Source organism: Microtus ochrogaster (assembly GCF_000317375.1).
Source record: "Microtus ochrogaster isolate Prairie Vole_2 chromosome 14 unlocalized genomic scaffold, MicOch1.0 chr14_random_1, whole genome shotgun sequence".
In the NCBI taxonomy this organism is placed as follows: Eukaryota; Metazoa; Chordata; class Mammalia; order Rodentia; family Cricetidae; genus Microtus; species Microtus ochrogaster.
Window position 1 is genome coordinate 18,765,658 of NW_004949096.1, and position 14,311 is coordinate 18,779,968.

Sequence of the window (14,311 nt, forward strand, 5' to 3'; positions counted from 1 at the left end):
CGAGACAGGGTTTCTCTGTAGCTTTGGAGCCTGTCCTGTAACTCCCTTGGTAGACCAGGCTGGCCTCGAACTCACAGGGATCCGCCTGCCTCTGCCTCCCGAGTGCTGGGATTACAGGCGTGCGCCACCACCGCCCGGCTCATAATAGATTTTTTTAAAATGCCTGCACACCAGAAGAGGGCACCAGATGTCATTACAGATGGCTGTGAGCCACCATGTGCTTGCTGGGAATTGAACTCAGGACCTCTGGAAGGGCAGGCAGTGTTCTTACCCTCTGAGACACTGCTCCAGCCTGCTGTGCCCAGCTTTCTATCTGGTGCTGGGGACCTGAGCTAAGGTCCTCATTCTCGCACAGCAATCCCCTTCCAGACCAAGCCATCTCCTCGGCCCACTTTCCTCATTTTAAAGATGAGAAAACAGACTCAGAGAGGATAAGCAGCTTGCCTAAGGTCGCACAGCAGGTCAGGGGAGGTCTGGGCGCTGTGGTCAAGCCCGTTCTGTGAGTGTGCAGATGCAAGATGCTCCCGTGGCTTCTGGTTTCAGCCCACACATCAGCTTCAGCAGAATGTGCCAGCTTTCCTGCCCAGTGATATCAGTGTACCCTGATGGGCACCCTAATATCACCCTCAGTCCAGGACACTCAGCAGTAGGCAGAAGTCCGGAAGTCCATCAGCGCTCTCTGCTCCGGGAGCCTCTGAAGCTAAGTCCCTTCCCACCTCACCTTCCCCTGCAGATGTAGAGTGTGGAGCGTGGGCACTGGGACACAAACTGTGCTCCATTATGGTGAAGCAGGAGCAGAGCCCGGAGCTACCCGTTGACCCTCTGGCTGCCTCCTCCGCCATGGCTGCTGCTGCCATGGCCACCCCACCACTGCTGGGCCTCAGTCCCATCTCCAGACTGCCCATCCCTCACCAGGTGAGCCTAGAGACCATTGACAGGGGCCGAGGGAGGGAGACAGAGGAGAGTGACACCCGATGTCTTGGACTACCCCCAGCAGGGCTCCATGAACTGGGAACCTTGGGGGCTGAGGGTTCTCTGCCTCCCACACTGACCACCCCTTCACCATCCTCCAGGGAGCACAAGCAGAGAAAGCTTTCAGGGCACCAGTCAAGGACATCTGAAAGGGGGGTACTTATTGACAGCCAGCTAGATCCTTAGTGACCAGAACTGGTCAGCCAAAATCAGAAGGAGGAAGGGACTGCAGCAGAGAAGGAAACAGAAGTTCCCAGGAGGTCAGCCCCAAATCACCAAGTCAGAAATATCAAAGCTTATTTTCCTGTTAGGTTCCCTCTGTAAGCGGTGCAGGGCACAGAGCCGGTCTGTAAAGAACCATCTGAACCACAAAAGTGCCTCTGCCACTCTACATGGTCCCCTCATGTCCCCTCTCTGTGGCACTGACATTGAGCTGGGTGTAGACCAGGGAATGTCCAGGCTCCTCGATACCCTGCACTCTCCCTGATTCCTCCTCATTGTCCTGTGTTCAGCACTCTGTCCCTATGCAGTGTTGTGATCTCTGCTGCCAGCAGACTCAGTGAGGAGAGCCAATCCCAAGAGTCACACCCTCCTCACCAAGATCACCACTTACGTACATGTTGGTGAAGTGCACACGTATAAAACTACACAGTCCTTTGGGATGTAAACAAATAGGAATGCATACTCGTTAAGAATGTTCATCTGGTTTCATCGTGCCTTATGTGAAGCCTCTCAAGGGCTCTCACTACTGCGAGCATCTGTGTATGGACCAGACGCCCATTTCTATCCCAGGATCCATGGCACGTTTCGGCTTTCTCTGAGCCTTGACCAAGTAATCCCTCCTGAATGGCTACCGTGAAACTAACATGACCTCTCGTCCTCATGGCAACCACATACCAAGACCTACATGGCTTTCATAGTTGATGAAGGGTCGGTCAGTATCTACCCGGAAGGTGGCATAGCCCCAGGCCACAAGAACCCTGCTTCCTGAGATTCCGTTCTGACCTTCACTATGTAACCACCACTCTCTCTCATAGGTGTAGTGAGGCTTTTCCAAACATGAGAACCTGCCTCTCTGTTCTCTCCGGGCTGAGCCTAGGACTCTTGAGGCCAGCCATTCTTCCAACTATGCAGGGTAGATCTCCAACCTGAGGGAGGTGAATAGCATAGTGAGGATTGTCCCAGGGGCAGGTGATGGAACTGAACCTGTCTCTTTCTCAGGCCCCAGGAGAAATGACTCAGCTGCCAGTAGTCAAAGCAGAAGCCCCAGAAGTGAGCCAGTTTCTCAAGGTGATGCCAGGTAAGCATGCACAAGAAAGACTCTTTCTGCTTACAGACAGACAGCATCTAGAGTACCCCTGCCCCTCAAAATTCCCACTTCTCCCCAAAAAGTTATTACCCTCCCAATGTCCCTCAAAACTCCCAATGTCCCTCAAAACTCCCACTTCTCCCCAAATGTTCTCACCTTTCCAGTCTCCCTCAAAACTCCCACTTCTCCCCCAAATGTTCTCACCTTTCCAACCTCTTGCTCTTTATCTGTCTTGCTCCCTTATTTTTTCCATTCCTTCTTTACCCAATCTTCAACTGTCACAATTCCACCAACATCACTTCATTTGCTGATCCTCCTTCCATCCGTTCACTAACTAAAGGCCACCTTATAGTCATCAGTCTTCTTCCACCCATTCGTCCATCCGTCCACCCATCCACCCACCCATTCATCCATCCACCTATCCACCCACCCATTCATCAATCCACCCATCCATCCACCCATCTATTCATCCACCCATTCATCCACCCATCTGTTGTAGGAGCTGCGGGCTGTGTTCCTGCCACCCCAGCTCCTGGTCGCCTGGCTAGCTTATGCCCCGAAATAACAACACACAAATTGTATTCTTTTAAACACTGCTTGGCCCATTATATCTAGCCTCTTCTCGGCTAACTCTTGCACCTGGACTAGCCCATTTCTAATAATGTATGTAGCACCCCAAGGTGCACTTACCGGGAAGATTCTAGCCTACGTCCATCCTGGGTCGGAGCTTCATCGCCTCTGCCTCAGAGAGCAGCGGTCTGGCATCTGAGCTCACTTCCTCTTCCTCCCAGCATTCTGTTCTGTTTACTCCACCCACCTATGTTGTAACCCATCAGGGCCAAGCAGTTTCTTTTATAATTAACCAATGACCTTCCTCCATCATCCATCCATCCACCCATCCATCCATCCTTTCATCCATCTACCCATCACCCATCCATCCACCCATCCACCCAAACATCTGTCCATCCATCCACACATCTGTCTATCCATTCATCTGTGAATCCATCTATCACTCTACCACCCACCCATCCATCCATCTTCACACTCGTCCATCCATCCAACTAACAAACCATCCATATGCCCATCTATCCATCAACACATCTACCAAACATCCATCAATTTATCCATTTAACCATCTAACCATGCATCCAACCAAGGTTTACTAGGTACCATCTTAATTGTCTCAGGTATTGCCAAAGTAAAACAAGAAGACAATTCTGTACCCTAAAGTCGAGATATGGGCATGCAGATAGCAAATCCACAGGGAGCCTGTACAGCTCACTAGGTCAAGGGGGCACAGTCAGCTTCTGTGAGTTACTGGAATGAGAAAGGGTAGCACAACTGTTACAACCCCACCTTATCAATTTGTTAACATTGAGTCAACGTCTACTGTACGTATGTCGAGCCCTGAGCTGGAAATGTGAATAAGGTACCACAGGCGTTGAAGGGAAGCCTGACAAGGTGTGGAGGTTTGGGCTAAAACACCTCGCACTGTAGAGCTCCTAAAGCACTCCCCTCACTTACAAGCTCACTGCATCCTTGTGACTTGGAGCAGAGTCATTTCAATCTTACTCAATAGAGGAGGAATCTCACTAAGATCACATGTATTGGAGACACACAGTCAGGACTTGATCTCAGGTCTGTGGGTTCCAAGCCCAGCATTCTTTTCAGAATGTGATCTGTAAAGAGACAAGTATGTGTCAAAAGAAAGAGGGAGGCCTGCTGTGGGGCCAACCAATGCCAGACCCTGCCCTGCATGCATGGTCACACAGCCCAGGTTTCCACTCCTAGAGCTTCCCGGGGTTCTTTGCCATCCCAGAGCTTTCCCGGCATCTCTGCTAGCTGCTGAGCCTCTGAGACATCTCTTTCTGACACCTGCTGACTGTTGGCCTTCCTGCTGCTCTGCCCAGGAAGGGGACAGTGTGGAGGAGAAACTCACTCCTCACCCTTGGCTGTAATCCCTGTCCTTGAAATTGGATCAGCATTTTAGAGTTGGAAAAAGAAAATGGGAGGACACTGGTCAGCCTGCACCACCCTGGATCTGGTTGGAGAGCCTAGTCCCCTCTGAACTATAGAGCTGGGGCTCTAAAGAACCCAAATCCTGCAAAAGCCACAGGTAGGGGAGCATATAGCCCAGGGGCTCCTCATCAAAGTTACAGGGGGCTTCCACTGCACTGTCAAAGATAGGCAGTACTCAGCAGTCATCTTTTGGGGTGCCAGATGTCTTCCTGGGACTGTCAAGGGGCTTCTGATGTTCCAGCGGAGGTTAAGGACATTTTCTTCAGGGACAGGGCTGGCATGGCACATGTTCAGCTGAACTCACGATGTCAGAGAAGACATGGGGGGCAGCCATACTAACCTAGCCCTCTACGTTTTGCAGAGGACCTCGTGCAGATGCCTCCAACACCCCCAAGCAGCCACGGCAGTGACAGTGACGGCTCCCAGAGTCCCCGCTCTCTGCCCCCTTCCAGCCCTGTCCGGCCCATGGCCCGCTCCTCCACAGCCATTTCCTCTTCTCCGCTCCTCACTGCCCCTCACGTAAGCAACTAGGGATGGGCTGGTCCTGGAGGCGAGGCGATGGGTAAGTTTACCCGGTGCCTGATCAATGAGGGGTCGGGACGCCCCACATCTGGTACCTCTCCCGTCAGTTTCAGGGAAGTGCCCATCTGGCAAGGAAGAGGGGGATTTCTCAGTTCTGCCTCAAGATGTATGGAAATTAGAGGCAGCGAGGCCATGTCCAGGGAGGCCTAGAAGCCTCGCTGTGATGGAGCTGAGAACCTCACATCTATGAGCCTGGCAGTGACCCAGGCTATCTCCACATCTATGAGCCTGGCAGTGACCCAGGCTCTCTCCAAGGAGCAGTGTTTGGGGGCAACATGGAACTAGGGAGGGAGTGATCTGAGGGAGGTGCTGTTTAGGGGTCCCTTGGATAATGAGCTTTGGGACTGTGGATTCTTGGGTAGAACAGGCGAAGGAGCCCCCCAAAGCCATCTGATATTCGATGCATGTTACTGGACTTAACTCAGATGCTTCCCCTTTTCCAAGGAGGAAACTGAGGTTCAGAGTGCTGTGTACAAAAATTTGAGCCTGAGATTATGTTTTCTTCAGAAGCTACAGGGGACATCAGGGCCACTGCTCTTGACAGAAGAGGAGAAGCGGACCTTGATCGCTGAGGGTTACCCCATCCCCACCAAACTCCCCCTCACCAAGGCTGAGGAGAAGGCCTTGAAGAGGGTACGCAGGAAAATTAAGAACAAAGTAAGACTGGAACCATCCCTACCCTAAGACTATGGGGAACTTTCCACTGAAGGGGGCTCTTTCCCTTGGCGATGTCAGTTCTGAAATTGGGGACCACCTAGGAAGTGAACACAGGGCTATGGTAACCCTTGCTTTGGGACTTCCTCCTTTAGATCTCTGCCCAGGAGAGCCGCCGCAAGAAGAAGGAGTACGTGGAATGTCTAGAAAAGAAGTAAGTCTTCTGTGGGCCGGGACATCAGCCCGCTGGGTGCGCCAGCCTCAGCCAGAGCCCAGCTGCAGGCAGTGGAATGGTGGGGGGCAGGGGCTGTGGAGCAGGTGAGCCTGTGGGGGTGCTTCCATCCCTTGCCTGCTTGACCCTTCCAGGGTGGAGACATACACATCAGAGAACAATGAGCTGTGGAAGAAGGTGGAAACCCTGGAGAATGCTAACAGGTGAGTGGTACCCCTGTGTCCCACCTACCTCACTAAAGGTGGTGGCTGGCTCTGGAATAACTAGGTCAGGATGGTACCCCAAAATGTACCCCAGCAACTGGGAGCTCTGTCATCTTGTGAGTCCCTGTTTCCCAGCTGTCCTTGACTGCATGTGACACTAGACCTTGACAGGCTGGTAAGATGCCCATCAATGACAGAAGCTCTCCAGGTGAGCACCCCCCCTGCAGTGTCAGGGTCAGCACTGCCCCCCCCCCGCAGTGTCAGGGTCAGCACTGCCCCCCCCCCGCAGTGTCAGGGTCAGCACTGTCCCTCAACTTGTTAGAAATTCTTATTCTCACCAGGTGGTGGAGGCACATACCTTTAATCCCAGCACTCAGGAGGCAGAGGCAGGTGGATCTCTGTGAGTTCAAGATCTACAGAGAAAGTTCCAGGACTGGCTTCATAGCTACTGAGAAACTCTGTCTCTAAAAACCAAAAGAATTTTTTAAAATTAAAAAAAAAACCCGAAATGCTTATTTTCTCTTTCAGGGAATGGTGGTGCAGGCCTTTAATCCCTGTACTTGAGAGGCAGAGGCAGGAAGATCTCTGTGAGTTCAAGACCAGCCTGGTCTATACAGGGAGCTCCTGGACAGCCAGGGTTACATAGAGAAACCCTGTCTCAAAGAAACAAACAAAAACAAAGAAATGCTTATTCTCAGGCACAGAGTTAGGTTTGCTGAACCACTCACTGCAGCAGGAGAGATCAGCAATCTGTGTAGATCTTGTCTTGTTTTGAGACCAAGTCTCATATAGTGTAGACTGGCTTCAGATTTGCTAAGCAGCTGAGGACAGCCTTGAACTCCTGATTCCTCTGCCTCTACCTGCTAAGTACTAGGTACCAAGTGTGTCACTGTGCCTGACTACAATCTGTGCTGCTGTTGTTTGTTTCATGTGATGAGTGTTTTGCGATGTCTGAGCAGCACATGCGTGCAAGTGCCATGGCGGCCAGAAAAGGGTATTGGATCTCCTAGAACTAGAGTTCCAGATGGTTATGAGCTGCCATGTTGATGCGGGAACTGAGCCCAGGTCCCTTGGGAGAGCAGCCCATGGCTCCACCATGGAGTCTCTCTCTCCTGCAGTGTTTAGGGTACCTGCAGGTAGTCCCCATGGCTGTTTAGTGTGCTGGCCTAGACCCTTCTACTTAAAGCCAGTTCCCCATTATGGCCTGAGAGCTTGTAAGAGCTAAGAAATTTCAGGACTTTTCTAAGATTGCTGGGTCAGAATCTACATAACTTACGTGCACACGTGTATGCGTGTGCGTGTATGTGTGTGCTCTCAAGAATGTGTTTGTGTTATCTCTGTGTGTGGATGTTATCTCTGTATGTGTGTTATCTTTGTGTGTGAGTGTGCTATCTGTGTGTTACTATGTGTGTATTATCTGTGTATGTAAGTTATTTCTGTGTAATCTGTGTGTTTGTTATCTCCGTGAATGTGTGTCATCTTTGTGTGTGTGTATTTGTGTGTTACCTTTGTGTGTATGTGTGTGTGTGCTGTCCAGAGGTCAACATCTGGTGTCTTCCTTGGCTGTTTTTCACCTTATCATTTGCAGCAGGGTCTTTCACTGAGCCTGACACTCACTGATTAGCTGAACTGGCTGGTTTTGTCCTGTGTCACTGTCCCCCTTCCCTGACACACCACTATAGCAAGCATACCCGACTTCCATGCCTAGCTTTTTTTTTCTTTTTTCTTTCTTTCTTTTTTTTTTTTTTTCTTTGACAGGCTCTCTATCATAAAGCTCTGGCTGTCCTGGAACTCACTCTGTAGATCAGGCTGGCCTTGACTCACAGAGATCCTCCTGCCTCTGCCTCTTAAGTACTGGGACTAAAGGTGCGCACCAACATGCCTGGGTCATGTCTGGTCTTTTCACGTGGGTGCTGAGGATCCAGATTCAGATCCTCATGTTTGGGTGAGCACTTTACTAAGCCCTTTTCTCCAGCTCTGCAACCGCACTTTAACAAGCACCCTGGCTGACTCCCTTGCACTTATCTGAGGAACATTTGTGCCAGGGAACCCACGTGACACCTGGAACGTAGCAGGAAATCACAGTCCTGAGCTCTGGGCTCCTCTCCACTCTGCTGTGTCTTGTGGACCTCTCTGGGCCTCCGTGTTCTTGGCACCACGGATATGACAGCAGCCCTGACTGGCGGGACTGTGCGAAGGTTCTGTAAGACACAATCACTAAAACCAACAAGGCATGTGGCATTAAAGAATGCTCACCCGGCCAGACAAGAGCAGTGCAAGCCTTTAATCCCAGCACTCGGAAAGCAGAGACAGATGAATCTCTCTGAGATCAGGGCCAACTTACACAGCAAGTTCTAGGTCATCTAAGGTTACACAGAGGAACCCTGCCTAGAAGAATACCTTTCTGAATTCTAGATAGTGCCCTGAGCTACACATGCACTGCCTTGAACCCAGGACCTTGTGTGCAGTAGCCTGCTTTACCACTGTGCTAAGCTCCCTTGTTTTGTTTCTGTCTGTTTACATTTTTTTAAATTTTAAGTTACATTTATTTAGTGTGTGTGTGTCTGTGTGTGTGTGTCTGTGTGTGTGTCTGTGTGTGTGTGTCTGTGTGTGTGTCTGTGTGTGTGTATCTGTGTGTGTGTCTGTGTGTGTGTCTGTGTGTGTGTCTGTGTGTGTGTCTGTGTGTCTGTGTGTGTGTGTCTATGTGTGTGTCTGTGTGTGTGTCTGTGTGTGTGTCTCTGTGTGTGTGTCTGTCTGTGTGTCTGTGTGTCTCTGTCTGTGTGTCAATCACTATGGGGGCGGAGCCTTCAAACTTCATCTAGCTACCTCTGCCCCTAAATATCGAAGAGCTTTAGGGCTATTTTGCCACCTGCTGTTCACCTCAGGAACTGCATGAACCGGGCAGAGTGGAAAAGTACAATATTAACTCTTTAACAAAGGATTCCGTGCAGGGTAGTACACAGTTTTTGCCCTCACTTAGCATCGGAGATTTACATGGAAGTCCACAAATAAAACCAAAGTGTTACAGGTGTTGTGATAGCAGTAAAACCAGCAACAAAACTCATATAAACAATGCCTGTTGTTTACTGACCGCATTACACACTGCCAAGCATCTGTCTTGTCGAAGCAGGGTGCTGTAGGCTGCAGAGGAGGAAAGCTGACGTGTCTGTGACTGGTGCTGAGTGGGAAAAGAAATAGAGCCTTTCTTGAGAAGAGTCAGGAACAGTTCAGGGCCCCTACCCAGCTTTCTACCATGGAGCAGGTCCCTGGTACCTGCAGAGGAGCCAAGCAGGAGGTGGTCACCTAAGCATGGAGGCCCAGTCAGGAGCAGGACGGGCTCCCTTAGGGTGTTAGACACAGCTCTGTGGCTGATCTCCCTTGGTGACTACCGTGCCTTCCTCAGGACCCTGCTCCAGCAGCTGCAGAAACTCCAGACTCTGGTCACCAGCAAGATCTCCAGACCTTGTAAGATGGCGGCCACCCAGACGGGCACCTGCCTCATGGTAGGTACTACTCCCTAGCACCAGGTCACAGTGGGTAGCTCCTCTGGAGGCCTGCTCTCTCTTGGAGGAGAGTCGCAAGGGGTCAGATTTGTGATTGATGTCCCTGAATCTGGTGGAGGGCAGGTCCTTGGGAAAGTGGTTTCCACAGCCGCAGGGAGTGTGGTGACAGGGAGTCTCTGAGAACCCCCAAAGGACACCTAGGACAGGTCCAGCTTCTGTTTGGCCCTCTTCCATCAGTCTGTCTCCTCCCGATGAACACATCACATGTTGCCTCTGAAATCCCGAGGGATTGGAGCTCCCCAGGGACCCTTAGCTCCTTCTTTTCAACATCTTGGGGCTCAGGCTGAGAGTGTGTTGAGAGGCTATGTCCCCCACCCTAGTCACATCTGCAACCCACCCTTTTCCCTTCCCGGTTCTCCCTTTCCTGACTTCTCTCCCTGTGGGTGAGAGACATAGAACCCTCCCTCCTCTCTCTGGCACTGCCTTCCATGTTCCCTGGGTTCAGTCTAGGGTAATGTGGGCAAGAGACTCCACTTGGAAGAAGCAGCAGGCTGTGGAGAGCTTTCTTGGGAGAGCACTGAGCCTTTTGCAGCCAGTGGTTGGTGGTGGGTAGTCTTGCAGGCCCGCCCTGCCCCAGATCTGATGGCTGCTCTGTCTACTACTAGGTGGCAGCCTTGTGCTTTGTTCTGGTGCTGGGCTCCCTTGGGCCCTGCCTTCCTGCATTTTCTTCCATCCCCAAGACTGTGAAGGAAGACCCCATTGCAGCTGACAGCGTCTACACAGTCAGTCAGAGTGAGTACCTCTCAAATTCTGGGTGGAGTCAGATACAAGAGAAAAGTCATGCCAGGTATACTTTAATCCTAGCAGTCAGGAGGCAGAGGCAGGAGGATCTTCATGAGTTCAAGGCTAGCCTGGTCTACATGGGGAGTTCCAGGTATTCCGGGGCTACATAGTGAAACCCTGTCTTAAAAAAGTTTGGAGACTGGAGAGATGGCTCAGTGGTTTGATTCCTAACCCACATGGGGGCCCATGGCTGTGTGTAACTCCAGTTCCAGGGAGCCCAGTAACCTCCTCTGGCCTTGGAAGGCACCAAGCACACACACGATGCACAGATACACAAGCAGGCAAGATACCTATATACATTTTTAAAAAATTAAGAATAAATATTTTTCAAAGATTGAAGTTGGAAGCCAGGCAGTAGTGGTGCACACCTTTAATCCTAGCACTTGGGAGGCAGAGATAGGTGGATCTCTGAGTTCAAGACCAGCCTAAGCCGGGCGGTGGTGGCGCACGCCTTTAATCCCAGCACTCGGGAGGCAGAGGCAGGCGGATCTCTGTGAATTCGAGGCCAGCCTGGTCTACAAGAGCTAGTTCCAGCACAGGCTCCAAAGCTACAGAGAAACCCTGTCTCGAAAAACCAAAAAAAAAAAAAAAAGACTAGCCTTGTCAACAGATCGAGTTCTAGGTCAGCCAAGGCTACACAGAGAAATTCTGTCTCCAAACAAACAAACAGGTATATAAAGATTGGGGTTGGCATTATTTCACTCCACACTTTTTTTTTTTTTTTTTTTTTTTTTTCGAGACAGGGTTTCTCTGTGGCTTTGGTTCCTGTCCTGGAACTTGCTCTTGTAGACCAGGCTGGCCTCGAACTCACAGAGATCTGCCTGTCTCTGCCTCCCAAGTGCTGGGATTAAAGGCGTGCGCCACCACCGCCCAGCTTCACTCCACACTTTAATTTTGCAGACAGAATACGGAGCCACAGCGAGGGTCTGTGACGTGTTTAATGTCAGTGGTACATTTGGGACTAGACTCTAAGTCTGCCTCTCTGAGATCCTTTGGTGTGACTTGGAGGAGGCAGCCTTCAAGGACAGTGGAATGTTATAGGTCTAACTTCTGTGTATGAGGGTGGCAGTGGTTATGACGGATTGGCTAAGCACCGTTTGTATTTTAGCACTGGGACAGCAAATAAGTGTCCATCTTCAGTCATTTCTAATGTGATAAAAACTGCCAGACAAACAGAATTAAGAAAGATTCTGATCCCAGCACTTGCGAGGCAGAAACAGGTGGATTTCAGTGAATTCAAGGCCAGCCTGGTCTACAGAGTTCCAGAACTGTTACACAGAGAAACCCTGTCTCTAAAAAACAAAAGACAAAAAAGAAAGATTCTGAGGCACACAGAACCCACAGCGAGGTGTTGGGACTCCGTGGAGCGCCTACCGTGTGAGAGTGGCAGCTGTTCCGAGTGCCACCCCAGTAGGGTAGTGTGTGGCCCGGCACAGCGGGCACTGCTCTTTGCTAGTTGTGTGACCCAGGGTGTGTGTCTTAGGCTCTCTAGACGGTGGTTCTGGAACCCAGAAGCTGCTGTCCTTACATGCACATGTATACTAGGTGAGCATGCACCATGCCTTCTGGACAAGCTCCTGAAATGGGGAAAGACAGGGCCAGAAAAGCAAGGCTACAGTCAGTACAGACAAAGAACAGCCTGGCTTTCAGAGGCAGAGGCCACTTCAGGCAGGCCCATAGGGCAGGAATCTGACCAACAGAGGAGAAAGAGGAAGTAGATAAGAGGTCAGAGAGAGGGGAGAGCAAAGCACTGAGGGCCTGGAAGGAGGGAGGGAGCTGGGAGGAGAACTACATGGAAGAGGGACTGGACTCCACTCTGGGAGGCTGTGACTGGGGGTGAGGGTCCCTAGGCTGTAGAAGTCACAGTAGAGAAGGGAACAGGAGCAGGGCTGAAGGATATAACCAGGGAGGGGAAGGCAGGGCACGGATGAGCCTCTGAAGGAGTGCCGCGCAGGGCAGGGCAGAGGGCACGCCTGAGGAAGGAGGTGGCTCTTTGAGCAGACTGGTTTCCGGACCGCAGCTTCATACAATGCCAGGGGCCGCCTTTTCCACAGATTCCCACAGATTAGACCCTTCAAGGGAAGCTGTGAGGCAGCCAGCAGACCCTGGAGCCAGAAAGCAGACTTCCAGGGGCCCTTAATGGTGAGCTCTGGGATGAGCGGCCTTAAAACACCTCATTTTCAAGGTTTTGTATAAGACTTCATTTGCTGTGAGCTCTATAATGCCTGGCACAGGTGTCCATCAAACAGCCATTTTCCTCCCCTTGACTTCTCCGAAGAGTGAACTTGTCTAGAACTAAAAAGAAAAGTTTTCTCTGAATCTCCCAAGAAGTAAGTGGCGTGGTAGAATTAGAACCCAGTTCTCAGAAGATCCTCAAGTTATAGGCCTTTGATCTCAGTTTCTCAAGTCAAGGCAGGAATAGCATAAGCTTAAGGATTGCTCAGGCTACAAAATGAATTAATGGCCAGGCTGAGCAACTCAGTGAGACCCTGTCACCCTGTCCCAATATAAAGTTGAGAGAAAGGGAGGCCAGGGTGGGAGGATGGGCAAGCCGGCTCTGTATCCTGGAGGCAGAGTATCCATGGCCCTAGCATGCATGAAGCTCTGGGTTTGATCCTTAGTACCACAAGAGGGGAAAAAAAAATCCCCGTTTTCAGTAAGCCAATCAGCACTCTCTTTCTCAGAGTGCGACTTTTTTTTTTATGTATACAATATTCTGTCTGTGTGTATGTCTGAAGGTCAGAAGAGGGTACCAGACCTCATTACAGATAGTTGTCAACCACCATGTGGTTGCCGGGAATTGAACTCAGGACCTTTGGAAGAGCAGGCAATGCTCTTAACCACTGAGCCATTTCTCCAGCCCCAGAGTGTGACTTTTTTTGAGCTCGTGATTTTACTAAGCACAGTTTCAATCCCTTACTCTGTATTGCTTATTGAATCCTTGAATCTCCATGAGACTGATTCCACTATCCCCATTTTACAGATCAACAAACTGATGCTCAGTAAGCTCAGAGGGGAGTGTCTGTGACTAGCCCGAGCTCACTCAACCAGGGATCCTTAGGACCAGAATTCAGAGTTAGCCTGTAAGATTCAGAGCCTGCGCTCTGCATGCCTGAGGAGCACCCATGACTCACCTTGTTCCTTTTCCCCAGTGCCCTCTCGAAGCCTACTGTTCTACGATGATGGGACAGGTTCATGGGAAGATGGCCGAGGTGCCCTACTGCCTGTGGAGCCCCCAGAAGGCTGGGAGCTCAAACCTGGGGGGCCAGTAGAACCGAGGCCCCAGGACCACCTCCGGCATGACTATGTGGACAGCACCCATGAGACCACCAAGTATTTGAGTGAGACCTGGCCAGAGGATGCTAATGGCAATGGCACCAGCCCCAACTTCTCCCACCCCAAGGAGTGGTTCCATGACAGGTGAGCAGAGGGACAGGGTCCCAGGCTGCACCACCCTGAGACTCATCTTCCCAGAACAGGGGCAGGGCATCCTCTCTGGGGAGGGGGATTTTCCCGGGGGAGGGTCGTCCTCTCGGGGGAGGGTTCCCTGGTCTAGACCCGGTTCAAATCTGGGTGATGGGCGTCTCAGAGTAGATTCATGCATGGATCTCTTCTCTCCTCAGGGATCTGGGCCCCAACACCACCATCAAACTCTCCTAGGCCTCTCCAAGACCCAGGACACAGGACGGACACACTGGCACCCAGAAGAGGCGTTCTCTTGCTCATTGACCCAGACCCAGCTCCCACCCTTACCCTGGGGCCCTCTGCCCTAGGAGAGAGGGTCTTTCTTCTCCCCAGCCATCCTGTCCCTGTTGTGGCTGGGGTCCCTCTATGTCCCCGAACATTTGGACAGCTCCCCTGGTCACTCTCTTCCCTCTTCTTCCCATCTGTTCTCCTCCAAAAAACCACTCACTGGGCCACTCCTGCTTCCTCTCCCATAGTGACCAACACGACCACTGTTTCTGGCCCCTCATACACACACACACACACACAC

At 51.3% G+C, this 14,311-nt stretch overlaps 1 protein-coding gene across 2 annotated transcripts in view; it reads left to right on the plus strand.

Moving 5' to 3' along the window:
- Window positions 1-14,305, plus strand: part of Creb3l1 (cAMP responsive element binding protein 3 like 1) — a 43,090-nt gene extending 28,785 nt beyond the window's left edge. Inside the window, exons 3-12 of one of the 2 annotated variants that reach the window (XM_005364143.2) lie at window positions 734-915; window positions 2,194-2,272; window positions 4,662-4,819; window positions 5,390-5,539; window positions 5,692-5,750; window positions 5,903-5,971; window positions 9,375-9,474; window positions 10,140-10,266; window positions 13,470-13,737; window positions 13,941-14,305. In XM_005364143.2, coding sequence (XP_005364200.1) covers window positions 734-915; window positions 2,194-2,272; window positions 4,662-4,819; window positions 5,390-5,539; window positions 5,692-5,750; window positions 5,903-5,971; window positions 9,375-9,474; window positions 10,140-10,266; window positions 13,470-13,737; window positions 13,941-13,977 — 1,229 coding nt within the window. In that variant the 3' untranslated portion in view covers window positions 13,978-14,305. The remainder of the gene's footprint in view (window positions 1-733; window positions 916-2,193; window positions 2,273-4,661; window positions 4,820-5,389; window positions 5,540-5,691; window positions 5,751-5,902; window positions 5,972-9,374; window positions 9,475-10,139; window positions 10,267-13,469; window positions 13,738-13,940) is intronic. The other variant, XM_026787711.1, reaches the window with a different exon arrangement.
- The last annotated feature ends 6 nt before the right edge of the window (window positions 14,306-14,311 follow it).